General features: G+C 51.3%; 12 protein-coding genes across 12 annotated transcripts; 10 read left to right on the top strand and 2 right to left on the bottom strand.

Moving 5' to 3' along the window:
• Nucleotides 1-340: 340 nt before the first annotated feature.
• On the top strand, nucleotides 341-1838 carry NECHADRAFT_51245 (uncharacterized protein; the record flags this gene model as incomplete). Its single annotated transcript, XM_003041148.1, has 4 exons — nucleotides 341-600; nucleotides 645-1430; nucleotides 1473-1545; nucleotides 1617-1838. 4 exons carry the CDS (start codon nucleotides 341-343, stop codon nucleotides 1836-1838), a joined length of 1341 nt encoding a protein of 446 aa, XP_003041194.1.
• Nucleotides 1839-3615: 1777 nt separating this feature from the next.
• On the top strand, nucleotides 3616-4486 carry NECHADRAFT_72641 (uncharacterized protein; the record flags this gene model as incomplete). Its single annotated transcript, XM_003041147.1, has 4 exons — nucleotides 3616-3991; nucleotides 4034-4140; nucleotides 4186-4285; nucleotides 4332-4486. The coding sequence occupies 4 exons, from the start codon at nucleotides 3616-3618 to the stop codon at nucleotides 4469-4471; spliced, it is 723 nt and encodes a 240-aa protein (XP_003041193.1). The 3' UTR covers nucleotides 4472-4486.
• A 30-nt stretch (nucleotides 4487-4516) lies between these two features.
• Nucleotides 4517-5627, bottom strand: NECHADRAFT_51276 (uncharacterized protein; the record flags this gene model as incomplete). Its single annotated transcript, XM_003041105.1, has 2 exons — nucleotides 4517-5257; nucleotides 5301-5627. 2 exons carry the CDS (start codon nucleotides 5625-5627, stop codon nucleotides 4517-4519), a joined length of 1068 nt encoding a protein of 355 aa, XP_003041151.1.
• Nucleotides 5628-6400: 773 nt separating this feature from the next.
• NECHADRAFT_97061 (uncharacterized protein) lies at nucleotides 6401-8029 on the top strand (the record flags this gene model as incomplete). The annotated part of the gene is made up of 3 exons (XM_003041146.1): nucleotides 6401-6445; nucleotides 6476-6847; nucleotides 6890-8029. 3 exons carry the CDS (start codon nucleotides 6401-6403, stop codon nucleotides 8027-8029), a joined length of 1557 nt encoding a protein of 518 aa, XP_003041192.1.
• Nucleotides 8030-8216: 187 nt separating this feature from the next.
• NECHADRAFT_51179 (uncharacterized protein) lies at nucleotides 8217-9476 on the bottom strand (the record flags this gene model as incomplete). The annotated part of the gene is made up of 1 exon (XM_003041104.1): nucleotides 8217-9476. The coding sequence occupies one exon, from the start codon at nucleotides 9474-9476 to the stop codon at nucleotides 8217-8219; it is 1260 nt and encodes a 419-aa protein (XP_003041150.1).
• Nucleotides 9477-10477: 1001 nt separating this feature from the next.
• NECHADRAFT_86221 (uncharacterized protein) lies at nucleotides 10478-12100 on the top strand (the record flags this gene model as incomplete). Its single annotated transcript, XM_003041145.1, has 5 exons — nucleotides 10478-10521; nucleotides 10837-11350; nucleotides 11515-11593; nucleotides 11693-11771; nucleotides 11905-12100. 5 exons carry the CDS (start codon nucleotides 10478-10480, stop codon nucleotides 12098-12100), a joined length of 912 nt encoding a protein of 303 aa, XP_003041191.1.
• Nucleotides 12101-13246: 1146 nt separating this feature from the next.
• NECHADRAFT_86220 (uncharacterized protein) lies at nucleotides 13247-14731 on the top strand (the record flags this gene model as incomplete). Its single annotated transcript, XM_003041144.1, has 1 exon — nucleotides 13247-14731. One exon carries the CDS (start codon nucleotides 13247-13249, stop codon nucleotides 14729-14731), a length of 1485 nt encoding a protein of 494 aa, XP_003041190.1.
• Nucleotides 14732-15847: 1116 nt separating this feature from the next.
• NECHADRAFT_86219 (uncharacterized protein) lies at nucleotides 15848-17912 on the top strand (the record flags this gene model as incomplete). Its single annotated transcript, XM_003041143.1, has 2 exons — nucleotides 15848-16469; nucleotides 16537-17912. The coding sequence occupies 2 exons, from the start codon at nucleotides 15848-15850 to the stop codon at nucleotides 17910-17912; spliced, it is 1998 nt and encodes a 665-aa protein (XP_003041189.1).
• A 497-nt stretch (nucleotides 17913-18409) lies between these two features.
• Nucleotides 18410-19075, top strand: NECHADRAFT_86218 (uncharacterized protein; the record flags this gene model as incomplete). Its single annotated transcript, XM_003041142.1, has 1 exon — nucleotides 18410-19075. The coding sequence occupies one exon, from the start codon at nucleotides 18410-18412 to the stop codon at nucleotides 19073-19075; it is 666 nt and encodes a 221-aa protein (XP_003041188.1).
• A 648-nt stretch (nucleotides 19076-19723) lies between these two features.
• Nucleotides 19724-21654, top strand: NECHADRAFT_86217 (uncharacterized protein; the record flags this gene model as incomplete). The annotated part of the gene is made up of 2 exons (XM_003041141.1): nucleotides 19724-21154; nucleotides 21223-21654. The coding sequence occupies 2 exons, from the start codon at nucleotides 19724-19726 to the stop codon at nucleotides 21652-21654; spliced, it is 1863 nt and encodes a 620-aa protein (XP_003041187.1).
• Nucleotides 21655-22139: 485 nt separating this feature from the next.
• Nucleotides 22140-23003, top strand: NECHADRAFT_86216 (uncharacterized protein; the record flags this gene model as incomplete). The annotated part of the gene is made up of 2 exons (XM_003041140.1): nucleotides 22140-22184; nucleotides 22224-23003. The coding sequence occupies 2 exons, from the start codon at nucleotides 22140-22142 to the stop codon at nucleotides 23001-23003; spliced, it is 825 nt and encodes a 274-aa protein (XP_003041186.1).
• Nucleotides 23004-23808: 805 nt separating this feature from the next.
• Nucleotides 23809-25896, top strand: NECHADRAFT_86215 (uncharacterized protein; the record flags this gene model as incomplete). Its single annotated transcript, XM_003041139.1, has 5 exons — nucleotides 23809-23954; nucleotides 24105-25249; nucleotides 25386-25407; nucleotides 25512-25638; nucleotides 25891-25896. 5 exons carry the CDS (start codon nucleotides 23809-23811, stop codon nucleotides 25894-25896), a joined length of 1446 nt encoding a protein of 481 aa, XP_003041185.1.
• Nucleotides 25897-27748: the final 1852 nt, after the last annotated feature.

Here is a 27748-nt window from a genome sequence, read left to right as displayed (position 1 = left end):
AGGGGTTCTGATCTTATCATCCCTACCGTCATGCCAGATGGAACGAGGTCAGGCGGATACTTGAACCGGGGAACGGCCCGTTTTCCATTACCTTATTTTGTCCTCTTGTCTTTACATCCAGGACACGCTGTTAACCGTGGTTCAGCCATTGCGGCCCGACGTTCCCCAATTTGGTCATGGTGTTGTGGATTTCGTGATGCCGCGTGAACGCTCGATCTGCACTAAATGGAGACGTAACCGACGTGTAACCGAGTATTTCCCGTTTAAAGTAATAAATATAACATGATCATGGACTTGTCTGACTTCCGAACTCTTTTGCTGCACCTTAGGTTCTGTCAAAATGGCGACCGTGACGCAGACAGAGACCAGCAGCGTCCCTGCGACCTTTGAGCTGCAGAGCCAACACGAGAGCCCCAGGAACTCGCTCCACGACCCTGAACCCGAGCATGTGTCGGACAAACCTAGCAAAGCGGATCTGCTTAGGATCATGAGCGTTGCATTCTCCTTCTTTGTCGCCGGAGTGAATGATGGCAGCGTTGGAGCCCTTGTCCCCCATGTGATCCGAGATTACAATGTTACCACGGCCATTGTATCATCTGTGTGAGTTGAGCGATTGTGTGCCATGACAAAGCTAACTGTTGCAGCTACGGAGCTAACTTTATGGGTTGGTTTCTCGCCGCCTTTTCAAATACGCATCTGTGCCAAATCCTTGATCTAGGTGCTATGCTCGCTCTGGGTGCTGGATTGCAGGTGCTGGCTCATGCTCTACGGGCCTGGCGACCACCCTTTGCCCTGTTCACTATCACTTTTATGCTGGCTAGTCTTGGCCAGGCTTACCAGGATACACATGGAAACACCTTTGTTGCGGGCGTAAAAGGATCGCATCGATGGCTCGCGTTCATCCATGCAATGTACATGGCTGGTTGCCTTGTCGGACCATTCGTGGCGACCGGTGTTGCTTCAGCCGGAAGTGTATCGCGATGGTATCTCTTCTACATTTTCCCTCTAGGAATTGGAGTTCTCAACATGGCCCTTGTTGCAGTGGCTTTCTGGGACACGATGGGAATCAAGAGAAAGCAGCCCGTCACAGAAAGGACACTGGAAGCTGATGACGAGACCCCTGCTTCAAGAAGTGAGGATGCCTTCCTCCTGATGAAGGAGGCGCTGAGGACTAAGAGTGTCTGGCTGATTAGCCTCTTCTTCTTCTTCTTCCTTGGCGCTACTCTCACGGCTAGCGGATGGATTGTTGAGTATCTCGTTGCCGTTCGCGATGGAAACATCAACCAGATGGGTTTTGTTCCTGCGGGTTTCAGTGGAGGATCTCTACTTGGAAGATTGTTTCTGGCTGAACCAACGCACCGCTTTGGGGTCCGGAGGATGATTTTCGGCTTCACTATCATCAGCATTGGTCTTCAGATTTTGTTTTGGCTGTAAGTTTCTCGTCTGACGTATGACTGCGGCTAACCATGCAGTGTCCCCAACATCATCGCGGCTTCAATTGCTATCAGTTTGCTGGGCTTCTTCATGGGCCCCTACTTCGCTACGGTGAGTTGTTTCAATACACCTTACGCGATTACTGTTGCTGATAGCACCAGGGCATCTCGGTTGGTTCAAAGCTCTTTGCTCCTCGGATCCGGTCAACGGCTCTGTCATTTGTCTTTGTCTTTGCACAACTCGGAGGTTGCCTATTTCCCATCATCACGGGTCTCTTTGCAGCCAGCGCTGGTGTTGCCGTCTTGCAGCCCGTTTTGTGCGGGCTGCTGACCGCCACGGCTGTCACCTGGTTGTTCGTTCCAATGCCAAAGGAGGGCGATAACCCAGCCTTGCACCAAGAGTAGTCTGTCTCATATGGCCTCACTTAACTGAAGAACCGGTAGCCAAACTTTGAAATTTCTTGATATTGGCTTGGACCAGAAAGTCGAATTGAAAATGGTCCTTGAGGCCTACGTCATTGACATTTCTACGATCGAATGCGCGTTTTCAGGAGGAGACTTTTCAAATTTAGTTCAAGAACTTATCAGAGAGTTGAATATGATATGATTTTTATTATGAGCAACCTTGAGCTTGTACGTTCGGATCAGGACAGTCAGATAAGGTAGGTAGGCAAGTAGGGAGTGAGCGATGAGCAGACGGGCACGTGCTAGCTCCTCTGGAATAGTATAAAGATATTTACATAAAATCTACTAAAATACATCCTAGTAAGAGACCATATATACATAGTATTTACTTATTCTTTTATTGTTCTTGTCATATCTTAATTGCTATTCTTAGAAGAGGATCCAATGATGCCTCTGTCCTTTTGTCAGGGTTCTTCCATGCCTTGACTTAAAAAGCAAGTAATTCGGGCTTCCCGTTCCCCGCAAAGTGCGGGGTAATTTGTTCAACTCCGCACGTGATGCTTCATCAAACTCCCCGCAGTTTCTTGCCACTACTCTTGTCATAGGCTTGAGCTCAACAACAATGGAGCCTGGGGATCGCGCGCCCAGGAGGACGAGTCGAGTCGCGGTAGGATGGTAAGCATCGGTTCAAGAATTGTGTGCTATGCTGACGTGACTAGCACTGCTTGTCGAGGTATGGATGCCCCTCCCTTCTCGAGACGCGACTGACTCTCCCAGCTCGTCATGTTAGGTGTGAGTTCTCCGATCACTCGACCAAGACCAGGGGTGACCATATTAGGCGACAAGAACATGCCTGCATGCACTTCATGTGTGAAAGCAGGGATTCAGTGTATTCGTACTTTGCAGGTTCGGTTCCGGAGCGGCCTTGATTCTACCGATGAATTTGCCTTCTCGGACAACCAGGTCTGGGTTCAACCAGAGAGCAATTGTACGTGAGAATTTCTCTTGGTGGACGAGCTGACTTTTCAAGTGGAATACTGTGATGAGACCGCTCAGTTGTCCCAGATCTACGAAACCGAGGACCGTGAACCGTATGTAAGTCTCCCGATGCCATGGCTCAGGTATTAAGATCTCCCAGAGTCGAGCCCCCAGCAGCAGATTCTGCTCAGTACAGCTTCGATCTTCCAATCATGGACGCACCGGTTGAGAGGTCACCTGCCTTTCACACATCCCCACACATGATGGTGTCGCCTGAAACGAATGGCTCGGATATTTCAGAATCAAGATACAGAACCCGACATCTCCGAGACAGCTCCTCACTCGACCTTTCTCCATGTTCACCGTCATCACGTCCTGCTATGCCCTTTACTCCTAGAGAAGCTATTCTTATTCGGAATTTCACCGAGAACATGGCTCTGTGGGCCGATGCAACTGACTTGCGTCGACACTTTGAAATCGAGGTTCCTCGGCGATCCATGTACTTTCCTGTGCTACGATACGCGGTCTTTGCCTTCTCCTCAAGACACCTGAACCGAAACATGTCGGACACTACCACAGAGGCACTGGAGTATTATGATAGATGCTTGAGCCTCCTGATCGAGGCAGTGGCTGAGCAGAATGGACCTGTTGATGAAGAGACGCTCGCCGCTATTGCAATTCTGCGGCAGTACGAGGAGATGGACGGTTAGTGCTTTAGATCAAGACCAGAACAAGACTGACTCTTGCAGCGGATGACAAGGAGCTACACCTCAATGGCACCTCAAGAATCGTCAACTCCATGTCTGTGTTTGACTTTAATGGAGGCCTCGGTGAAGCCGCCGCCTGGTTATGTCTTCGACAAGATATTTACATCTCATTGACGAAGCAAAGGCCGCTACGATCAGACTTGGACACGTATCTACAGTCAGACGTGTTCAAACGCATGGACGACGCGGCTTACTCCAACAAGATGGTCTTTCTGCTAGCAAAAGCACTTGCTTGCGCCTTTTCATCAGACAAGCCTTGCTCGGCGGATAGCCTGGAAGAGATTCGCCGGGAGGTGGATAGCTGGTTCGAATTGAAGTCACCAGCGTTCAACCCCATCCACGAAGCAAAGAGGAACAGAGAGGAAGGGCGGCTGCTGCCAGAAATATGGGTTCTTTCACCCTTCCACGGTTGGTACCCTTCAAATATTGTTACTTTGGCTGACCATTAAGCTGTCGGGTTGCAATATTACCATATTGCAAATATCATCCTCGCCATGTCTACGCCGATTGTAGCATCTTCCGTGCTTGAGCATATTCGGCAAGGAAAACGGGTTGAGGTTAGTTCAAATGGGCATAAAAATGATAGAATCTGACGGTGGTAGCAAATCGTACGAAACCACCTGCTTCAGGTAATAGCGTTGGCCAACTCCCACGCAAGAGCAGAAAACGCCCTCTTTACGGCACGACACTCGCTTTCAGTTTGTAAGTTGATATCGCTTGTTGATTAAATCATACTTAACAGTCACAGGGGGCGGCGTCTTTGCCGAAAAAGACGATCAAGATATGGTGCTCAGCTTTCTGGACCACGTACAACAAAGGACAGGTTGGAACACATCCCCATTACGTTCATCACTGCAAGAACAATGGATACAAGATACTAGAGAATAAAATGTTTTCTCATTCACGCTTTTGCTATTAAGTGTCTCATGTCTATCACAGCTTGGTCTCCTCAATGCGACGGCCAACCTCATCGAACCGAATCTGCTTTCCGCTGACCAGGGCCTCCTGCAGAGCAGCACCGATCTCAACAGCCCGCACAGCGTTGGTGAGCTTCAGGGGAAGAGTCTTGTTGTCGAGGCAAGCCTCGGCAAATTCGTTGGACTCTTGCACAAAGGCCATCTCGAAACGGCCATAGTAGTGGGCAGGCACCTCGCGGGTGATGCCGCCCGAGTGGTAGTAGTTGACCAGGTTGGACTGGGGGTTTCCGTTGACCGTCAGCTTGCCCTCAGTGCCGATGATTTCGGTGGTATCTTCTTGTCCGTGGGCCATCATTCGGGAGCAATAGTAATAGGCGATCTTGCCACCCCAGAACTCGACGATGCCGACGGCGTTATCGTAATCGTTGTACTTTCCGAGGTCGGGCTGAACAGCACGGACACCATGGGCGGAGACACTCTTGGGAATGACATCGTCGCCAAAGAACCAGAGCGTCAGGTCGATATCGTGAACAGACATGTCGACAAAGACACCACCAGACCAGGCAGCATAGGCGACAAAGAAGCCTGAAGGGTCGTGCTTATCACAAGTCTGGCTTCGGATGATTGTAGGCCGGCCGATGGCACCCTGCTCCATCTTCTCGTGGGCATCGCGGTAGGACTGATCGAATCGTCGGGAAAAGCCACACATGACCTTGAGGTGAGGGCGCTTCTTGGCCTCGTTCACAACATCGCGACACTGACAGGTTAGCTTAGTTAAGGTAGAGGTAGATGGTACTTACAATCTCAATGCTGGTCGAGAGAGGCTTCTCGCACAGGACGTGGAGGTCCTTCTGCATGGCCTGGATAGCCTCCTCTGCGTGCACAGACGTAGCAGTACCAATGACGACAGCCTGAAGACCAGGCTGCTCAATCATCTTCTGGTAGTCATCGTACAAAGTGACTCCATGGGGCTCAAGGTTGACCTTGGCCCAAGCCATCTCCTCAGGGTCAGGAGTAAAGGCAGCGACGAGCTCAGCGCGGGGAGTGCGGTTGAGAAAGTTGATGGCATGTCGCTTGCCCATGCGGCCGAGGCCAGCAGCAGCAATCTTGAGTTTCTGAGGAGCCATTGTTGATGATTGTCGATGAGTTTGTTGTTGATTGTAGTGTGTCAAACGATGCGAAGGCCTGGTGCCTTTATGTCAATTCCTCGGGTCGGATCTGCATCTTGAGCGGCAGTTCTGCAGAATTGGTCTCCATCTTTACCGAAGTGATCGTGAATCTTGAGCGCCACTGGAGTTTGCGAGTTGACAGTTCGCGACGATGGTGGAGGACTTGCCCCAAGTCCGGAAAGACTTGCTGAGAGGGGGGATAGAATTACTCTGCTAAGACGCCTCGTGCGGGGTTTGACATGGTCCCTGCGGCCGTGAGTGGGTCATGGGGGATCGGAAAGACTTGCTATTGTTAAGGACAGACTTGCCTGACTCAATCTCAGCCCAACGAGTCATGAAGTCTCAAACCCCTGGATACACTTGCTTCATCTTCGGATACACTTCCCAAACCCAGCCATAATCGCTCACCTCCACACTCTCAAGTGCTAGTCACGCTAACACGGAACCCCATGGGGAGACGAAGTGCTCCAGTTCTCCGCTCAACCCCAGACTCTACGGGTGGGCCGTCTTGAATCACGTCTCTGTCCATTGGCCGGGACAATATCCGAACTATTAGAATTTCTGGCTAGGTAGTCCTTGGAGTTCATGTAATGTGAGCTGATGCAGCCGTTTATCGCCTCACAGTGAAGAGCACCGCTTTGGGTATAAAACCCCGACGACGGTATCACGTTGGAGATTTGCTCACCATCCCCGCAAACACATCCCGCACAATACTTCCTTATTCGTTCAATATGGCAGGAAAAGACGAAGTTGTGGCTGCTGCCGCTCACTCCCATGTCGAAGACAACGACCCGAAGGGAGGGGAGGACTTTATTGAAGACTCCACCCCTGGACTCTTTTTAAACCTCTGCGTCGTCGCAACCGCCATAGGTGGTATGCTCTTTGGATACGACACTGGAGTCATCTCTGGTGTTCTCGTTGTCCTTGGAACAGACCTCAATGGACGGTTGCTTGACCATTGGGAAAAGGAGCTCATCACGGCGCTTTGCGCTGCTGGGGCTTTGTTCGGTGCCATTATCGCTGGTGTCACAGCTGACAAGTATGGACGAAAGCCTGCCATTTGGTTCTCTTCGGTGCTCTTCACCGTAGGAGCCCTTGTCCAAGCAACTTCGTACTCTCTTGCTCAGATGTGCGTTGGTCGAATCCTCGTTGGCCTTGGTGTTGGTTCAGCCTCCATGGTATGTCTTTTACCCATTGTCTCTTCGTCCCTAACAGAATAGATCATTCCGTTGTACATTGCAGAAATCTCTCCCGCCAAATATCGAGGTCGAATGATTTCCATCGACATGGTCTTTCTTGGAACCGGTTCCCTCCTCGCATATGGCTTCGACGCAGCCTTTTACAAGGTGCCTCATGGATGGCGATACATGGTCGGTCTCGGAGGAATCCCATCGATTCTGCTCGGTACCCTCCTCTTCTGGTGCCCCGAATCGCCTCGTCAGCTGCTCTTCCACAACCAGACCGAAGAATGTGTCAGCGTTCTGCGACGCATGTATCCTGCGGCCGATGAAACCCAGGTTTCACAGATGGTGGCCCATATTCAGCAGGGCGTTACACAAGCAAAGGCTCTTAACGAAGAGGTTTCAGTCCGACAGTCTCTCAAGAGTCTTGTCAAGGTTCCGGCGAATCGACGAGCGGCCATCGTGGCATGCGGTCTCATGGCTACTCAGCAGCTCTGCGGCTTCAACACGCTGATGTATTACTCGAGCACCCTCTTCCAGATCGTCGGCTTCAATAACCCAATCGCCGTTGGAACCATCGTCACAGCCACCAACTGGATCTTTACGTTCCTTTCCATCTTCCTCATCGACAGGGTTGGACGACGCAGACTCTTGCTCTGGACCATGTGGGGAATGCCCGTCTTCCTCGTTCTCGCCGCCGGCGTTTTCGTTAAAATTCCGATCGACCGAGACACGCTCGAACTCACAGATGATACCATTGGATGGCCTGCTATTGTCGTATTGGTCTCTATGATTCTCTTCGTGGCCTGTTACGCGGCTGGTCTCGGATGTGTGCCATGGCAGGCCAACGAATTCTTGCCCATGGAAGTGCGTGCTATAGGAACCATGATGATCAACATCTGCAACTGGGGTCCTAACATCATCGTCTCCTCGACTTTCCTATCCATGATGCGTGGAATCTCGCCTTCTGGAACCTTTGGATTTTACGCGGCTCTCTCGACCGTTGGATTCATCTTTGTTTATCTCTGCTACCCCGAAGCCGCAGGAATGACTCTCGAGGAGATTCGGGTTGTCTTTGAGCACGGGTTTGGTGTTCGCTACGCTGAGGAGTGGCGAAAGCAGAAGAAGCTTGGTGTCATCACCCACGGTGTTGAGCAGCCTACCAAGGAGACTGTCTGATTCACGCTCTGTCGAGTACTTGGACTCCCGTTTGGATATATTAGGATCTGGTCCTTGTATTCTTGCGGAGAATGGGAAGAAGAGTGACGGTTTATGTAGATATTTCCCATATTGGTGGAATTGAACGGTGTATGCTATATGACTATCTCCCATTAGGTTGTGCCTGTGTCTAAAGTTTGAATCACATCTACTCAGTCCCCTTTACCATCGTCTCATAGTCTGGAAGTTTCCATGTCCCGACATCCTCTCGGAGAACTCTTTTGCCAATGACATCCAACCTCAACAACATGGCCAACCACATGAAGACGTTGGCAACAGTGACACCAAACGAGGAGGTCGGCAGTCTCCCCCAGAAAGAATCGCCTTGGGTCAAGCCTCGCTGGACCTGATTCATGAAGGGTCGGAACGTTTCATCGTAAGCCTTGAGTGCCGTTGGAATACCACGCTTTCCAGATTCGCGGCAGTGCTTGTCGAGTTCTCCAGCCAGGACATAGGCTCCCACCATGCTTGATGTTGTTCCCATGCCTGTAGATGCTGAAGGGCAAAAAGCAGCGTCGCCGACAAGAGCTACACGACCGTCAGACCAGGCATCGAGCTCAACAACGCCGAGGCGCTCGCAGTAGAAGTCATCTGTGGCCATCATCTCCTTCAGTATGGTATCTGTTTTCCATCCTGCCCCCTTGAACATGTCCAAAAACGCATGTTTCTCCCTCCCAGTATCACCCTTGCGGATATCCTTCATCCACTCTGTGTCGGTCTTGTAAGCCATGTAAATCTGGACCCTGAAATCTTCGTTGCGCCTGGTGAAGATGAAGCGCTTTCCGGTGGCAAGATAGAACCGAGCATTGTAGTCTTTTCCCTTTTCGACTGGCTGAGGAATGGTAAAGTAGGCGATATAGGCACCCAGGTAGTGAGTAGGATCCTCAGCATCAGCCCCGAGCATGGCCTTTCGAGTGCGCGATGCCTGGCCGTCAGCGCCGACGATGAGATCGAATTGATCCTTGTTTCCGTCTGAAAAGATGACATCAACAACATTGTCATGTTGCGTGAAGCTTTCGATAGTAGTGCCAAATGCGTACTTGACCCGGGGCTTAGTCGATTCATGCAAGATCTCGCAGAGGTCTTTTCGCATAATCTCGAAGTCGGTGGTAAATCCCTGAAGGCCTTTGCCACTCTTGTTCGCTGGGAAATATGCCCATCGTTTGTCGTAAGTGTCAACAATTTCCAAGCCTTGTTCTCTGACGGATTTTGCCCGGAATGCCTCCTCTAGACCCATGCGCCTCATGACTTCGATGCCAAGTCCGCGTAGGTCAAGCTGAAGGCCTGTGGAGCGTAGGCCGGAGAAGCACTCGATGACTGTGACGTTGAAATGTGATTTTGAGAGCCAGAATGCAAGGGCTTGGCCGGCGATGCCAGCGCCGCAGATGAGGACTCTTGGTTGCGCCATGATGGGATTGGTGATTGGTGATGACTGCTGGGAGTGAGGTGAATGTTGGAATGCATCCTCGAACAGGTCAATTCAGTGGAAGGTAATTATTCTTTAAAAGCAGGGCCATAGCCGGTCAATTGCGAATTCTACCTGCGTATCGGTGATTTCATGTCGGTGAATTCTGCATCATCACCAAGGCTTTAGATGATGATGCATGTGCTGTTGACTGTTGGTTCTCAGACCATGGAGATCCTGGCTGTACATCTTGTGTTCAAAGGATTGCCTCAGTCGGCATGAAATGAGTATTTTCACCAATCGGAACAATAGAAAATGCCCGGGATGAGGTTTCGGCCGAAGGGTGTCAAAATGCCGACCGTACGGACCGGTCTTAAAGTGTGACCAGGTCGGCAGTGGCTTCTGGGACCAACAGCTTCACTTGGATCCATGACAGTGCCCCCAGTATTAGCAATCACTGATTGGATACATTGATGGTTTAGCACGGGTCCAGAACATGCTGGTGCGGCTCTTTGAGCGCCTTGTTTGATAATCGGATGAATCCATTGTTCCATCGTGAGCTGACCCCTTGCTCCGCTGCATGGGATCCATCGCTTGGCAGCTGGTAGGTAGATGAGCCCGATTACCACATCTCCGTTTGTCGAGCTTAGCACATCGATCGGAGGCCTCCGATGGGCGTGTTTGGATCCTCTCCGGCTCCGTCTTGAGCAAGTTACCTACGATGAGTAGTCGTCCACTTGAACGAGAGACTGTAGCTCGCCGCCTGGGTCCAGCTGCTGAGCTCGTTCTCATCCACACGTGGTCTGTTGGGTTTCCAAACGCGTGCTCCCGTCACAACCTGCGCTTTATGACTTCGAGGCCGAGTCTCGGAACTTGATGATCCATATCGATTACTTGAAAGTATTTTTACTATAGACCGGGTACCTGAGAGCTATAGAAGACGATTAATTGACCCTTCGAGGTTCCTGAGGAGGCATACTCCTTTTTCTCGTCCCTGAGACACTATGATTCCCGGTGGGATCTTGCCTGCCACAAGAAAACACTACTGGTGGAGGGTTTTTTGGAGGGGCGAGCATTAGTTTGCACCTTGGTGTTGTTTGACACTGCACTGGCTTTGTTGCCTCGCTCGGCTTTTGAGCCTGTTGACGAAGGAATAAATAAAACATCTCTCCCTTGCACCGCCCGCCCTCTCTCATTTCTCACTCCGTGAAGCTTCACGACCGTTCCTGTCTCTCTCCCTCGATCCGCCGAACCTTGCTTTACCACCCTTACCCTGACCTCGCCCTTCTTTTCGCATCTTCTGATCAACCACACCCAGCATCAAACCATTTACCCGACCGACTGGTACTCATGGCTGACTCAGGAGGCGAGTCCTCGATCGTCGCCCGAACGGAAAGCGACCGGAAACGCCCTCTCCGCCCGAACCAGACCCCAAGAGACCCCGGACCGCCCTCCGCGACGAAGCAGCAACACTCTCTGGTTCCCAAGAAAACCTCCACGACTTGGACAACATCGTCCAACCCCGAAATCTGAACCCTTTGGACCAGCCATCTTGCTCGACTTACTCCAACGGAAACCCAGAAGCCATCCGCCCTCACCTTCCATTTCATCAGCGTGACGGAGAGGATGCCTCGGCGACTCTAGGGGAGTCAATCTCAGGACACAATGTGCCTTCTCGGGAACCCTTGTTGCCCCAACACATGCTACCGCAGCCGCTCGCCTTTTTTCTCAGCCTGCGTGCCCGGGAGTCCATTGCGAGGCTGAATGAGGCACGGCTGAGCATGATGATTGAGCGGATTCAGCGAGGACAGGTGGAGGGCTTCGTCTTTGACCGAGAAGAACTGGCCTGGACTTGGGAAGGAATGCAGGATGACTCTGTATGGGAAGCCTAGGAACGTTGGAGTGCGGCATTGAACCAAAACACTCAAATGATCACCGACGACCCCTACGATTCGGATGACCAGAGCTCCAAGGGATCCCCGGCCTCGGAGGAGGACGTCGTCGATACCACGACATATCCCAACTGACCAACCTGTCTTAGCAGGCCAGATGGGATGGACCCGTCATGGAGGGCAAGGGAGTGGAAGTGACAGAAAGAGGACAGGCGAGATGGTACCTGTGTATGTAAGGGCACGAAGGAGCGAAACGGAGCGAAACGGAGCGCCGCCTGATCGTGGATCGTGGCCTGGCATACAACTAAGACGGGGAACCATTAAAAGGGTCTCCGCAAGTCAATAGGGGCGACTGGTTTGGTGGAAGAGTGGTGGCGGAGGTTGTCTTTCGTGTCGCTATGGATCGGTATGATGGTCTGGTGAGGCTAGACTCTGCGAGGTGTTTCCCGATGTGCACCAGGGGGCGGCAGGCTGGCCGCTGATGGTATCTCAGATGATCCATAACTAACTAAGACAAACGCACCTTTTAATCATCTTAGAGTCCTCTCATTTGTCGCCATCGTTATTTGCTGGTTGAATATGGATTCAGCTTTCAGCATGGGTCCAGAGGCGATGATGGGGCTGTTGCAACTTGAGGCACTTAGGCCCAACCACCAAAGGATGAGAATGATAACTTCTGAGCGAGCAGACAAAGGAGCGGACACCGATGGAAGCCAATTAAGAGACCCGAATTAGCTGGAAGCGTCATTTCAGATTCGCGATATTGCCAAATACATCTCCCTTTACTCCCTCGTCTTCCTCTAGCACCGCTGGGCAGAGGACTCAGCATTGCGACTGTTACCCTCTCCGCCCAGCGCCTGGGATCAAGTGAAGAATATGTTCTCTCCAACACTGTCATCTCAGTATTCTTACATCATGAGGAGGATCGACTCGTTCATGGCGGGTCTTGTCCGAAGGTGTTGTGCAAGATCGTTAATGGAATGGCAGCGGAGGCTAACAAAGGGGGGCCATTGGAGGAGGGCGACGAGGAGCAATAGAGCGAGTAATGATTTTGTCAATATTAGAAACTCACAATGTTGTAAGACCACAGGTTCCATCTCCGTAAGTAGGTACCAAGGTGAGTGACATGTGGAGGGAATCGTGGGGGGACGACAACACAAGTTGACACCTGCGGACCCGCTCCAAAGCTGGTTTATAGGTACACAATTGCTATTAAATGCTAAAGACCCATCAACAGAATAGAAATGGGCATGCTAGATCTTGTGCGACTATGAGAGCACCAGAGGGGATGGGATGCTAATATTAGGGAGGGCACTTTGAGAAAGGTCCGTGGAGAAATAAACATGTTTAACCACCAGTGATAGCAGCTAGATTATGAGAAGCCCTATAACTAAACTAAGAATTTGTTATACTTGGACTTGGTTCTGAATATGCGTGATTGTGTTTTGTTGAGGCTATGACGTTCTGTGAGTATGCTTTAAGGATACTTAAAACCATCCTTTGATCGATCCATGGCATACAGCCTCCAATGGAACAAGGCAATTTTGTGCGCGCTGACGCGCCCACGGCTCTGAGAGACTAAATGCAAGCAAGATAAATTGAATATAAGGTTTAGGAGCCTAAGTTTGCGCTCAGGGTCGGGTGTGTTGTGTCTTTTACGGGCCAGGGCGGACCCAAGCTTAGCTGACACTGCGAAGCACTGCGAACACTGCGAAGCACTGTCAAGCTCGGGCTTCTTCAAGGCATCAACAACGCGAACCTGTCCTTTTTCGCACGCAGTCTCTCTCTCTCTCTTTCTCTCTCTCTCAAATACAAACCCGTCCGCCCGCGCGCGCACACACACACGAACGACACACACGCACACACACACGCGCGCGCACGATGCCTGGTAAAGGAGAGAACAAATCCCAGGCTGGCAAGGACAAGGAGGACATGCGAGATGTAGTGAGCGGTTCGGGCGAGGCCGGCCGAAACTCATCTACGCTGGGAGGCTCTAGTAGCTCCCACTCCCAGGTCCAAGCCAGGCCAGGTGGTGATGCTCTTGGCCCTACCATTCTTCCGCCGAACAGCTTGGAGCTTCGCTCCTTGACGAACAATGTGGGTCAGACGCTGGGCTCTGGGTTTCACAACAAGAGAGGTGGCCCAGTCAGAAACGTCATCTCGGCCACCGATGAGCTGGTCCCCGACTCCCTCTCGTTCCAGGGCACCATGGAGACGCTCTACTCCGCTGGGCTTCTCGTACAGGCGAGCATTGGCGAGAATGAGACTGACCAGATAGCTGGCTTTATTTTCAAGGCCAGGACAGATTTCATCTCTCGGAACCCGAGGCAGCCCGAGAAGTCTGGCCTCACGGTTGTCAGCGGCGGATCCGGGGTGAGGGTTCCTCGAGAGGGGAAATACATTGAGATGAGAGAGACTTCGGAGGCCCTGGCCAGAGAGCAGGAGGAGGCTGCGGATGAGCGCGTCAAGCCCCCAAAGCCCGAGGTCAAGTGTGGTGGCTGTGGCTCCAAGACTCACGAGCTCTTCAATTGTCTCAAGACGGCACCCAATGGCTTGATGAAAGGTTGCCCAAAGTGCAACACCATCGAGCACGACATTGATGGTTGCCCCAAGCTGACGGACATCAACAACAGATTCCGGTTCCTGGTTACGGGTCGTGGCCACATGCCAGCTTTTGCGACGAAGAAGATGGAGTTCCACTGGGCTGCTGTTTTCTGTGAGTGGAGGGCCAAGCAAGACTCTTTGGGCCGGCGACGCAGGAGAGACCCCAGACTTCCCTGGACACCGGAGTTTACTCTGCAACAAGGCGAGGCCAAGATCCAGGAGTACCAGCGAAAGCTGGATGAGGATGGCTTCACGGGTGCTCGTCTGCCTGCGGACCCAGCCACCAGGGACTGGGATTCTGCCAGCAAGACCTACCCCACCCGCCTCCCAAGATCCCAGGCCCAACCAGTCCAGGCCCAGCAGGTCCAGGCCCAGCAGATCCAAGCCGTTCGCGCCCTGGCCCAGGATATTATCAAAGACAATCCTGCAGCCCGGGTACCAGGTGCTGCTGCCGCCGCCGCAGTCAACAAGGGGCCGTCTACTGAGGTCGAGATCGACGACCTCCTTGACGAAATCTTCGACGAGGACGAGGACAGTCCAGCTGTGGAGGCAGGCTCCACCCAGGGAGGGACCAAGGATGTCCAGATGGAAGACGCGCCCGCGGCTGAGGGGACCAAGCCTGAGGAGACCAAGAGTGGTGAGACCACCGACACTGAGGATGGGTCTGGGGATGAAAAGTCTGGGGGTGAAGAGGATGGGCTGGAGGAGTCGGATGCAGGGAGCAACCTGGGTGATGATAAGGTTGACTGGAGCTTGGAATGATATTTGGGTGGCAAGTGCGTGGGGAAGTCATGGCATCAAGAATTGGCAATTTGTGTAGGACAATGAATGGAATGGAAGTGTGTGAGACTCATGCTGTCTGGTCTTGACCGTGATACCTGAGTTAATCTGTCGTGACATGTCGTAAAGGTTAGTGGTTGGTAGGCATCATTAACCTCCTCAAAGGGATGCATCTAGTACAACATCAAAGAACACATGGTTACTAACACATGATACCATCAAACCCCAATAGCCACAAGACACCGCAACCAACCTGAGGGCTTGACTGGAGTTAAAGAAGTCTCAAGACTAGACTAGTAACGATGATGACTCTGGCCTTGTCGCTGTATAAGCAACGTCGTGAGAGCCTGGGTGAAGCAAACAGAGCGCGAAAAACAGGTAGAGTGGTTTATGATGGTTACTTGCGGATCATGTCAAAGGAAAGATTCCATTCGAAAGAGCTAGGCAAGTTGACGCGTTCCTCTGGACCCCTCATCTAACCTCAACACAACTGTCCTCGGTATCATTCCTCCAAGCACCCTTGTCCATATCCTTCAGTCTTTCTGCTCTGGGTGGGTGCCCTCGCCAGGCGCGGTAGCCTTCTCAGCGGGTTTCTCGGTCGATGGCGGAGGCTGGGGGAGGCTTGGGGGGTCTCGTTCGTTGGTTCCTGGGCGGACGGCTTCTCATGGCGGTCGGCCATGGTCGTATGGCGTATAGAAGGCGCCTGTCTCCGGGGTTAGTGAGAAGCTATTCAAGTAGAAAGGGGAGCATACGAGGTGAGGGTAGCAGGCAGGCTCTCAATCGCGATGTAGCAAGGCAAGATTGAGGATTCAAATAAAGGAAGGAAATTTAGAAGGTGAGCGCTTTTGTTTGTGTTTTCGATTGCCTAAGGCTGGTCTTTATTGACAGCCGCTCATCACTGGCAAACAGCTAAGGGTGAATAACGAACAACGTGGAACCACAAAGAACGGCCGTGTCCGGAATTTACTTGTTCCACTTGAGATTCCGAGTAGCACTTTTGTTTGTTTACCTTGAGTGACTTGTAACTCAGCTTCACCATCTTCACCATCTTCACCATCCTCACCGCGCGCATCACCCCCCCACAAGATCGCCCCCAAGATGGCTGAAGATATGTCCAACTGGCTCACCCAGAGCGACACAGGGCCTGATAACGCATTCGGTCATGCTCAGTACTTGGCCAACGTTCCCTCGAATGCTACCGTCTGGAACCATCTCCTCGACACAATCGACCCGACAGAACCCATCCTTATCGTCGCCCCACCCTACGAGATTCCGGTTATTCGAGCCAGTGGCAAGTCTTTGAGTCTTGAGGAGATGATGGCTTTGAGCTACGAAGAGTTCCTGGATTTCGTGAAGAGGGAGCGCCGTGGTGCTGGAAGAGGTCCCGAAGTCTGGCCAAAGATCTCCGAAAGGGATCGCTTGATCGTGATGGTGGCTGTGGAGCCTCACATGCCGGCGGATTGCGCTCTTTCGTTAACCATGGTTGTTAACTGGGCCTCTGGTAGACCTTCTGGCTTCTCGATGCGTGTCCTCACTGTCTCTACTTCCCACGACCATCCCGAGATGGCTGCGCTCGTCAGGTCGAAGTCCATGCCTGAGCCGGAACGATTCACCCTCGACGATCTTCGGGCTCAGTTAACCCATCAAGGGCCGGGCTGCAACTATAATAAAGAACAGATGATTCACCCTCGACATTGCGCGGCAACGGGGTGCCCCAAGGGTGAAAACAGACACCGGAGAGCATTCAGACGTTGTGGAGAGGGTCAAGTCAAATGTTGCGGGTCAAGACGGCAGTCAGATTGTCGTCTTGTTCGCCTCGGATGGCTCTTTGAAGGACCTTGCAATTTCTTTGAAGGTACAGGGGTGGCCCGTTACGGCCATTCATCGCCGGACACACACTAATTCCATGGAGCTGGTATCAACGGCTTTTGAGGAAGCTATGTGTCGTGTCTTGCACGTGGAAGACCCGATCCGCTCCCTATTTCCCCTGACAGGATTCAATCATGTCCATGTCGTTGCGAACTCTACCTCTACAAAGGTAGTTTTTGACGCAGTGACTGGCCAGCTGACCTCGACCCTGGCCCAGAGGAGCAAGCAGGAGAGAAAGGAACAGTTGGCGTATGCGCATCGCTCGCAGGGAGCCTCGAGCGTCACGGTCTATATCGACCGCCCATATATCGACCGCCCAGTTACCAGGTTTCTGGAGGCAGGAACTCGTCTACGGCGTCTACAGATCAGCAATGAGCATTTGGGAGGCTTCATCGCAGCCCTAGCCGGGGTTGAGGCTTGGGGAATCGACGCGCTCGAGGTTGCAGGGTGCTTTGTACCGCACATGGAGGAATACGCACTGATGACCACGGTGAAGCGTCTCATCGATCAAGGCCTCCTAAGACGGGTCCAAGGGACAGGTTGCCTGGGCTTGCAAATACACGACAAAGAGGCTGAGGTTTTCAAGGCCGTCCTCCCCATTCTAGACTACGACCACCGGCTTGCCTACTTCGTCGCTCAGCATACCGACAACGTGATTCTTCGACAGTCAAAGCTCCAACTCGCATCAATCCTCACCGTCGAAGCTTTAGAGTTGATGAAATTGCCTGCGGATATGGGTGACGACTTTGACGCCTTGGCTGCGAAATGCTGGGGATACACACGACCGCTCGCAAAGCAAGGTACCATGTGGATGGTACTGGGGCTATGGAAGCTGGCCGCGAAGCATCTCAATGACTTCCACGAGGGAATGATTACTAACCTGACACATGTGCCAGTGTTTGGGACCTCAGTTCATGTCTCATTGATGGAGTCCACCAAGGTCGCCAACACCATCAAGAGACTCACCAGGGCCTTGGCAAAACTACACATTGGGTTGATCGACGTTCCCACCGCGGATGAGACCGGTGAACTCGACAGGGCTGGCTGTGTAGAGCTGCAGACCCATTTGTTCACGGCCTTTCTCGGCCAATTGATTGTGGGTTCCCCCATGGATGGCGAATGGGGTTGGCAAGTTGTTGCGAGCGGCATAGGTGTTGTCGACTTCAAGGACTGGGTTCACTGGTTCGTGAAGATTGACGAGGTGTACGAGGCAAATGGTGAAACTGTTGTCTGGGGTGTTTTCAACAAACTTTCGCGCCAGGGCCGTCGAATCTCGGTCGGCGACTGGACCTAGATCCCTAGTTCGACCGTGGCAGAGTACTGGGACCGGCGGGGGACGGAAGTGAGCCTCTTCACTCACCTTATCAGTCAGGCGAGGCCTCTCTAGAATGCTGATGAGGTTTTTGAGTGAGTTTATTTGGTCCGGGCGTGGAAGCGACTTTGGAGGGAACTACAGAGCTGGCATGGCACGTTGGGCTTACAACATTAGACAGAAGCATGGGTGATCCAGAGGACAGCGTCAACTTGCCTAGTTCTTTCGAAGGGAATATTTCCTTCGACGTGATCCGCAAATGGAAAAATAAATTCCGGGTTCCATTGATTTCTTTGTTAATATAATTACTTATGTTGTGCGTGATTCACTGTCACTATTTGCCAGTGTTGCAGCGCGATCCGGAGGGACTCTGTCCACCGATGCAACTTGGTCATAAATCATCCCCTCACGAAGTGTCAAAACAATACGAGACCAGCCCATCATCTCAAATCCCTCTACTACTCTCGCACCCTCCCAGTATGGATCCAAAGAACGATATTTGCAAGTTACACGACGTGGCGAAGGCCCCAGCGGCCGTCACTTGGCTCCTACAGAACCGACCACCGCCCAGCTCCTCAGAGGAGGACGTTGGGTACGACACTTCTGGCTTGGACTGCCTTCTAATCGTCATTCGGATGCTTTATAGTGTCAAACTCTCCATCTACACGTCGACTGATAACCGGCTTGAAGCCGCCGAGGCACGGAACCCTGCTCTTCGACTGGCCTGGCAGCATTACACCTACGCATCTGGAGCGAGCCGGATCCAGTGGGCGATGGCTAAGAAGAAGGTTCTCGACGCCTTCATCTCCTATGAGCCCGACATGTTTGACGCCAGTGAACCCCACTCCTTCGATACCAGCTCTGAGAGACTCGCTGGGTCCAAGCTGATGGAGGAGACTTTTTGGTGCCGACCCGAGTACCGGCTCTACCAGCAACCTCTTCTCAAGGATGGATCCGGCTGGGTCATGAAGTACCTATCAGATACGCCGCCCCTCAATCTGGAGCCTATGGAGATCGATATAGCCACCATTCGAGATTTTCCCGAGCCGACATTCCAAGAGCACGTGGATGAACACTTTGGGAGCTTCGAGTTGGAAGGCGGCTCCACGATCCGGCACATGTGCAATGAACCGGCCATCATTTGAGTCAAGTACATGAGGGAGCCTCGAGGTCCCATCTTCCTATTTTCGGCCATCAAGAACATACGCGTTCCAGTTTCAGACTTCGATGGTGCAACATACCTACACTGAGGTTGCGGGCCGCCCCTACTACACCCTTGTTGCTATCGTAGCCTTGCGAGACTGCCAAGGCTATGCTCCGCACGACTTTGTACGAACCTACAGTCCCATGGCCCATCATCTGATTCCCATGCCCTCCAACCCGGTTCTCGATAGTAAGGAGTGGACCCTGGAGACGGGCAAACCTGAAGAGTTCATGCTATTCTATCTGTACATGGGGAACGTGGAACCACATGAGGGGTACGGAGAGTTTATTAGATCGCCGGATCATGATGGAATCCAGCGCCTCTCAATCAATTGTATCCGAACCGTAAAGACTGCTTAGAGGTATTTCGTTTGCCCATCCAAAATCAGGTCCCCAAGCAAACGCTCGACAGCTGGAGTGCCCTGATAGTGTCCGTGTTTCGCTCATGAAACGGGCAGGTGCTATCAAGCAAGTTCTAAGACTTCCTCCCAGGCCTTCGGCAGTTCAAAACGCGGACTACTCGAGCCAAGATCGCCAAACTGCTCCCTCTCGCTTTCTCACTATCCCGCTCTCCCACTCCCGATTCCGACATGGCCAACGACATCTCTACCTGGTTGGCCCGAAGCGGCACGCGCCCGGATGTCCGATTCGGTCATGCGCAATACCATCCTCATACTCTCGAGAATGCCGCCGTGTGGAAATATCTCCTGTCAAGCGTCGCCTACACGAAACCGGCCGTCGTCGTTGCCTCATCATGCGAGCTCATAGCCATAAATTCCGCCGCCGAAGATCTGGATTCGCAAGAACGTCTCATGGCTTTCACCTACCAACAATTCCTGGATTTCCTCGAGGAGGGGCGTCGTGATGGCGTTGGATGGGATTCGCAGACGTGGTTCGAGGCCTGGCAGTCAGATCACTTGACTGTGATAGTGGCTGTTGAGCCCCATATGCCAGTCGATTGCGCCCTTGCGTTGACCATGGTGACGCACTGGGCAAATACTAGGCCTTCCACCCTTGGAACGCGTATCCTCACGGTCTCGACTGAGGAATACTACCCCGAGGTGGTTGCGCTCCTGGAGTCCCGAGCCATACCCGAGCCCCAACGGTTCCTCGTCCCAGGTCTACCGCAGGCCCAAGGAAAGGAAATGGTGCAGGTCGTGTCTGGTAACGAGTCTGACCTTGCCGAGAGGGTCAATTCGAAGATTATGCGCAACAACGGCCAGCAAATCATCATCTACTTTCACCCAACGGGAGCCCTGCTCGAATTATTACGCGATTTGAAGGAAAAAGGCTGGCTCGCTGCCACAGTTGATCCTTTGGCGCTCCCCGATCAAATCTCTCGAGTAATGACAGCCGGTACCCTGCCCAGTCGTGCCTTGCGTGAGGTGGAGGAGTTCCGTTCGCCGTTTCACCTTGTTGGCTTTGACCACATACATGTTGTCTTGAGCTCCGCCAGCTCAAAGAAAGTTTTTGACTCGAATACTCGTCAGATAACCCAGGCCATGTTGTCTTTGAGCAAGCAGGAGAAGCAAGAGCAGTTAGCATGGGCCTATCGCTGGCAGGGAACCCCCTCAACAGTCTCGGTGTACATCGACCATCCGACCCTCCACGAGTTCCTGGATGCTGTGCATCCCCATCGGCCCCTGCGTGTCAACAATGAGCAACTGTCCGGCTTTGTCTCGGCCCTGGCCTCGCTCGACGACTGGGGAATCGACCCGCCTCGAGCGGCACGGTGCTTTGTGCCAGCCGCAGAGCGAGACGTGTTGATGACCACGGTGGAACGTCTCACCAACCAATCGCTCTTAAAGACTCATGAAACAGGCCGCCTAGGATTGCGGCTACGCGACAAAGAGGTTGGCGTCTTCAAGGATGCCCTGCCGATTCTGGGCTATGACCACCGGCTTGCCTACTTTCTAGCCCAGCGCACCGATAGTCAAATGGTTCTTCAGACAAAGAAACAACTCGCCTCTTTACTTGCTATCGGAATTACTAATCTATTTCATTTAATCCGAACCCGACAAGTCAGTTGGATGAGGACCGAGACGCCCTCGCTGCAAATTGCTGGGGATATAGTCGACCACTCTCCCAGCAAGGTATTATGTGGATGGCGCTTGGGTTGTGGAAGCGGGCTATTCTGATACCTGAGTATTCACTCACTAATCACCTAGACATAGTAGTGCCTGGCACTACGATTTCCGTCGATCGATCCAAGTCGTGCTACATCATGGAGACCTCAAACAAGCTCGATCATGTCTTGTGCAGACTGGGCTTCGGTCTAGCCCCTACTATTCTCGAGAATGAAGTCGGAGAGCTGAGCGAAGTCGAGCGCCTTGAATTGCAAAGGCATTTGTTCTACGCCTTTCACGGTCAACTCGTTGCCGGTGTCCCTACACAAGGCATACTTCGCTGGCAGGATGTGTCGGGGAAAGGAGTCGTTCATGGGTTCGAAAGATGGGCTCACTCGTTTTTAGATCCTAACGAATTCCGCGGTGTCAATCGTCAAAGCACAGATTTTGTCTAGGGCATCTACACTGGGCTTTTTCGCGAAGAACAGCAAGTCGGCGCGAGAGACTGCACTTGGATCCCTCCTGCCATTTTGGAGGAGTACGACGATGAAGAAGATATTGAGGGCAGCTTCTAGCTTTTTGATCGAGATTCGAGGACCGTTTGAGGTGTTGATGGGATTCTGAAGGAGACTGTGTGGGTAAGCTGGGCATCAAGTGTGGAAGGGGGCATTTTGAGGCAACGAGCGGTATTGGGCTGAAGACTCGATAAGTACAGCCTCCAGGTTGGGGAAGATATATTAATATGCTCTTGGGCAGAGCGCAAAAGGCACCGTTACAAAAATTGAACTGAGGTTCCGAAATGACCTGTTCTGATTGACAATGAGGCTCCTCAAGATAACGTTAGTATCAGCGCGTTTATGTTGGGTCTCAGCAGTTACTGACTTTTAGATCAAGACCGCCGGTACCAGTCCGTCAAAAACTTTGGAGAATCTCCGGCACCATGAGCCAGTCCGCCACCAGTCAAGCGCACGGCCCCGAGCGAAGCGTCTAGGAGACGCCCGAAGCCCAGCGGGATGCCCTGGAGGCCAAAGATGAAGAGATTCGATGGCTGAACGACAAGGTCCGGGAGTTGACGGAAGCACGGGATCGCCTGGGGCAGGATAACAGAGATCTCCTCTCTTTGGTACGGACCCAGTCGCAGACAATTCAGTCCATTCAGAGACGCAGGAATGAGGCGCATGGTCCACGCCGGGAGCTTGGTGCTCGCTCGTTGAAGCGTCAAGCCACTCAGCAATTGCAAGACGAGAGGCTCAGCGCTCTACAGGCCGAGGTCCAGAAGCAGTGCAAGCTGAGGCGCGAAGCCGTTGTTGCCGCCGAATTTGCCAGGGAACAGATCCAGGACCTGGAAACGGACGCTGAGGCGCACGTCGCAGTTCGTGACAAGCTTGTGGAAACGGAGCAGGCGCGTGATCTTGCCCTCGCAAGAGTCGCGGAGCTGGAGCGTCTCCAGGAGACGCCAGTGTGGCCGGGAGGGTCCAATGAGCTCTCCGCGTTTTATGCTAAGTTGGCTCAGGACTGTGATGGCCTTATCACGCAACCTGTCGCGCCCATTGAGGGATATGGAGGCTTGTGTTATCTCGCCTCTTTGCTTGCGGACCCGGTATCGGTCCGGAACCTCAAGGCCTTGGCGCAAAGCCCTACGGACTCGACACCCCGATGCCTCCAGGATGTGTGCGACAATGGCAATATTATGAGGCATCTGGTGGATGGGAGGTGCCCTATACATCATCGCTCGACCTGCTACAAGGTCTCTGTTGTGAGAAACCCTGGAGATGGCACTGGGAAACTCGTCTTTGAGCCGTAGGGTATGCAGATGGGTGGTCAATGAGGAACGGTTGATCTGGCGATAGGCATTTGCAATCTGTATTTGTGTCAATTGAGACTGCCTTTTTAGATCCCCATCTCTACATGTCGTGGGCTTAGTGATTAGATCATTCTCGGCTCGACGTGGCCGCTGTTAAGATGTGGGATTGACAAAAAAAATAATAAAATCATTCATAGGGTAAAGGTAGATGTTTGATCGATAAAGAATGAGTCATATAGTGATAGGAATGAATGTTTGCCCATTTGGTGATTATGTGCAGCTGGTAGCTTTAGGATTTAGGGTCTCTAAACTTCTATGCAGCTAGAAACACAGCTACACCGCTAGTAGTTATTCATCCTGCTAATATTAACTTAAGCTTGCAAATTAAGAGGGCATACGGATATATAAAAACTAGAGATATAATAGCTGCGCTTAGTTAAGTTAATAAAGAGTCTTTACTCTATAGCTTAATTATAACCTAAATAAGAGATAGTAAGAAGAAATAATATTATAATCCTTAATATTTTATTTATTATACTTAGGGGCCTTTTCTTATGTTAAAAAGCAGAAATTTTTACTCCGTGTCTCATGGTTTTTTACGGTTGCGTGGAGGGCTGTGATGGCGGATTGCATTATTTATGGGTCCGGGCTTATCGGGCCAATCAAACCTATCTTAAATTTCATTGGCTGGCGAAAATTCGGAATCGCGATACAGCGATATGCAGAAGCTTGAAGGCTTGCATCTCATCAGCGTTTCTCCATCATCAGCTTCATCCATATTCAGAGATCCTGCAAAAGCCCAGCCATGTCTCAGTCGCCGGGTGCCGCCGTTCCTGACACGATGAACTCTACCGCCCCCGTTGCCCCAGCTGTGCCGACAGCTGCGATGCCGATGCCAGGTGGTGCCCTGCAGACGGAGCTGCTTGATGCTCTTGACGGACACGCTTCTCTGTACGAGTTCTGCCTGGGGTTGCCCCGGCTTGCGGAAGCTCTCAGAAAGGATTTTGTGCTTGAGCATCTCGACTCTTCTGTTAATCGGATCGCGGAGGCTATCGATCGGGACGGGAGCACCGGCTAGAGGATGGTGCACCTCCTGCATAGCATGGACAAGACGGCCATACGAGCCGTAGTCGCTGGCACTGTGGCATATGACACGCTCAAGGGCGAGGCCACTTGGCTTGCCATACCCACCGAGACGGAGGGCAAGATTCCCGGAGTGTACGTGGTCGGCATGAGCCGTCAAGGGCAGCAAGGACAGTTCTTGGACATCGATGAGACCGAGAAGCTGGTTGATGGCCTGGAGAGGTACGCCAAGGGTGCGCGCATCTGCATCGAGCATCGCAGAGTTACCGGCAGCACTTCCATGACCGCTGAAGACGAAGTCTTGGTGGAATGGGTCCGTACCGTCGATTCCTTGGTCGGATCAGTCGTCGCGCCCGACGCCTTGCCCACACCTCGATTCATCCAACGCGACAACGAGTTTCTCGGCATGGAACGCGTCACTGAGATGTTCAAGCGGCGATGCAACAGGGCCCTTGATCCCAGCGGCAAGGTCCGACAGATCCAGAGCCCGCTTTACGTGGGTTGCTCGAAAGATCTGCGAACTTGGACAGGTGCCTACGAGCGCTCGGCACGAAAGGACCTGGCAGATGTCAACGAACCCTTGTGCCTGGTCGTCAGCATTCTTGAGGCCCTGAACCTTCCCGTTGACTTGAGTGTGCAGGTCGCCATACGAATCTGGGAGGCGGACCAGTTGAATCTTGCCGAGCAACTGATTACAACCATCGCATTCTCCTTCGTACACCAGTCTGGCTTCAATACTACCGAATGTGGAGGCACCAGATCATTTACAGTGGACCCTACGTCGGCAGGTCTGAGGCAGAGCGCCGAGCTCCTCATGGCGCATTCAAACACCATGGAGCAGAATCTCCGAGCAACGCTGGCTAACATTGCGCAACGACGCAAGTTCCTGGACGACGTCGACCGCATCACTGATAGGCTCAAGACCTTGAATAAGGCAGTGAGGGAGGCAACCCCTAAAGAAGAATTCTTTGGCGGGCGGACCTACGAGGAGGTCAAACAGATCATGGCCGAGAAGAAGCAGAAGCTCAGAGATCGGATTGACCAGGTGAGACGGGAGAACCAACAGATGGAACTCCTCAACAACATCCTTGCGATCCGGGCCGGACGAAAGGTGCCATTGGTGAACGGGCTGCTGGAGGAGGAAGGCGAAGGAGGAGAGGAAGGTGAGAGAGGAGAGGAAGGCGAGGGAGAGTAGTGCCGGTAGACGAGGCAATTCAGGTCAATCTTCAATACCGAAGGTTAAACATTGAGACTGAAGATTGATTGTGCTCGGTGACAGTGAATGAGTTGGATTATTAGTACCAGCTTACTTTGGAGACTAGTGAGTCCTGTGGAACCAGTTTCGTCGGGCACATCGATGATTGACTCATACATTGTACCTGCGGTATAATGAGTATCTGATAGTACAAGTTGGGATGGTTGAAGTGGTCATGTAACTCCAAGGTCAGGCGTTGCGCGTGAGAGGCATGAGAATCGGAACATCATCGCCTTGAAGATGTGCATAAAGGACTATGTATCAAGCCCCCATTGCTACATGAGAAAGATTGTGTCAGTAAGAAGCGAAATGCGCCTCAGAAGCAAGTTCGAAACATGATCTGCCGGACATGAGGGTGAGGATCGCTAAGCGTCCGAGGTGTTGGAGTGTTAAGTGCAGTTTAGATGGACGGGTATATGACACTGTGGGAATAAGATCCTCTGGGGAGTTAGTTCTATGATCTCTCTTATGTACTTATAGATACCGGCGCGTATACTTAGAATATTATATTAATAGCTTATCTAGCTATTTATTTCTTATTCCTTCTAGCTCTAAATACTTATATTAAAGTACTTAAGTGCTTTATAAAGCCTTGTTTTTATATTAGAGGTAAGGAAAGATATTATTTTTTAATAATGCCTAAGTTATTATTATATAATATACTTATATATATAGTTTTTATTACTTATTATTTTATATATTTAAACCTTTATTTTTTATTTTATTATTATTTTATATATTTAAATATTTATTACTTATATTATTATTTATTTAAATACTTATTATTTTAAAGATTATGTATTTAAATATATACTTTTTTATATTTATATATTTTTTAATATTTATGTTTTATATTAATATATTTTTAAATAATTTATTATATAGTTTTCTAAATATATATTTAAATAGTTTATTATATACTTTTTTAAATATATCTATATATTATTTTAATATATTTTAATATATTTTAATATATTTAATTATATTTAATATTAAGCCTATATTAGATTACTAGCTATAATAAAGATGAATAAACTATACCTTTTATCTCTATTAATATTAGTATTAGGAGTGCTAAATCGCTCTCGTTCTGCCTTAACTTCCTTGCTTAACTGCTGGTTCTCCCTCGTCTGGGACTTGATTTGGGTATTTTGTGCGATGTTGTCTTTTTTGACAGCTCGAGTTGGGCTTCCAATGGAGGGAACTGCCCAGAACGCCGTTTATCACTCAGCTATGGTTTAATTGCTTTAGAAACCCCCTCGGATCCACGTGGATGTCGAGGTTCTGGGATGTGCGTCGAAGCTCACAATGCCCTAAACCAGGCCATTAGCGCTTTGAGCGATCTGCTCGCCGTCAAGCCGAGCCATGTGGCTGGCCGGGAACCTTAGCTACACTCTCCTTGGGCGATCGGTTGGATCCATCTGCAATTCCACTGGGCAAGGTCGGGGCTTGTTGAAGGTTCTGCTTCGACGGATCCTGTGTCCTCAGGAGCGGGACCCTAGTCTCAGCGGCCTCCTAAATGTTGGCCTCTATCCAGTTGCCTTCGTAGTTCCAAGCTGCTATTTATTGGGCCGTCTACCCCCTAAACTGGGCTTGCTTTATTGACAGGGCCCGTCGCCATTCATCCAGAGCCCGCCCCAAGGCCGCTATCCGACACCTGCCCCTGTCAACGGAATCAACTATCTCCGGCTGGCTGAGGCAGGTGAGGCCACGGGGGCCGCAGCTGAGAGGTCCTTTGACGCTCAATATATTCGATTGATAGAATGACCCACTGTGTTAACATCGGGTCATGATGTTATAATATGTTGAAGATCTGTTCTTTATTATAGTTGCAGCCCGGCCCTTGATGGGTTAACTGAGCCCGAAGATCGATAGAATGACCTTGAAGTAAGCCACCACTGACTCTTATGATAAACATTGTACAAGACCTATGCTAATAAAAGACAATACTTTATAGGCCTTTCTTCATTGTTTGTTACTTCCCTTACGTTTTATTTACTATCCTTAGGAGAAGCTCACATACGAATTGCCATTGTGAGGTGCCTTGGCCTTTTATCATCTGCGTGTCGCTGCGGCGGATATAGAAGAGGGTAGCTAGGGCTTGGGCAGTGCTTAATACTGATAAATTCTGGATTTCGGTCGGAAGAGACATATGGGTGATGCTGTGAGTTGAGAGTGAAAAGACCGGGCAATGGATGGGTGGCAGTAGACTTCATCCCTGGAGGACATAGTGCATGGACTACTGATTTTATAGAGAATATCACTGGCGACTGTCTGCATGTAGGGCAGCTTAAATTCTCCCCAACTTGGCGTTTCAAGAGACCCTTGATTCAACGCTATCGAGGGCAACCTTTGTGGCTATCGTCAAGGTCAGTGTGAGTGTTGCACCACAACCAGCCTCATGAAA

This window comes from Fusarium vanettenii, assembly GCF_000151355.1.
Source record: "Fusarium vanettenii 77-13-4 chromosome 10 genomic scaffold NECHAsca_52_chr10_4_0, whole genome shotgun sequence".
NCBI lineage: Eukaryota > Fungi > Ascomycota > Sordariomycetes > Hypocreales > Nectriaceae > Fusarium > Fusarium vanettenii.
This window is presented reverse-complemented; position numbering and strand designations above follow the sequence as displayed.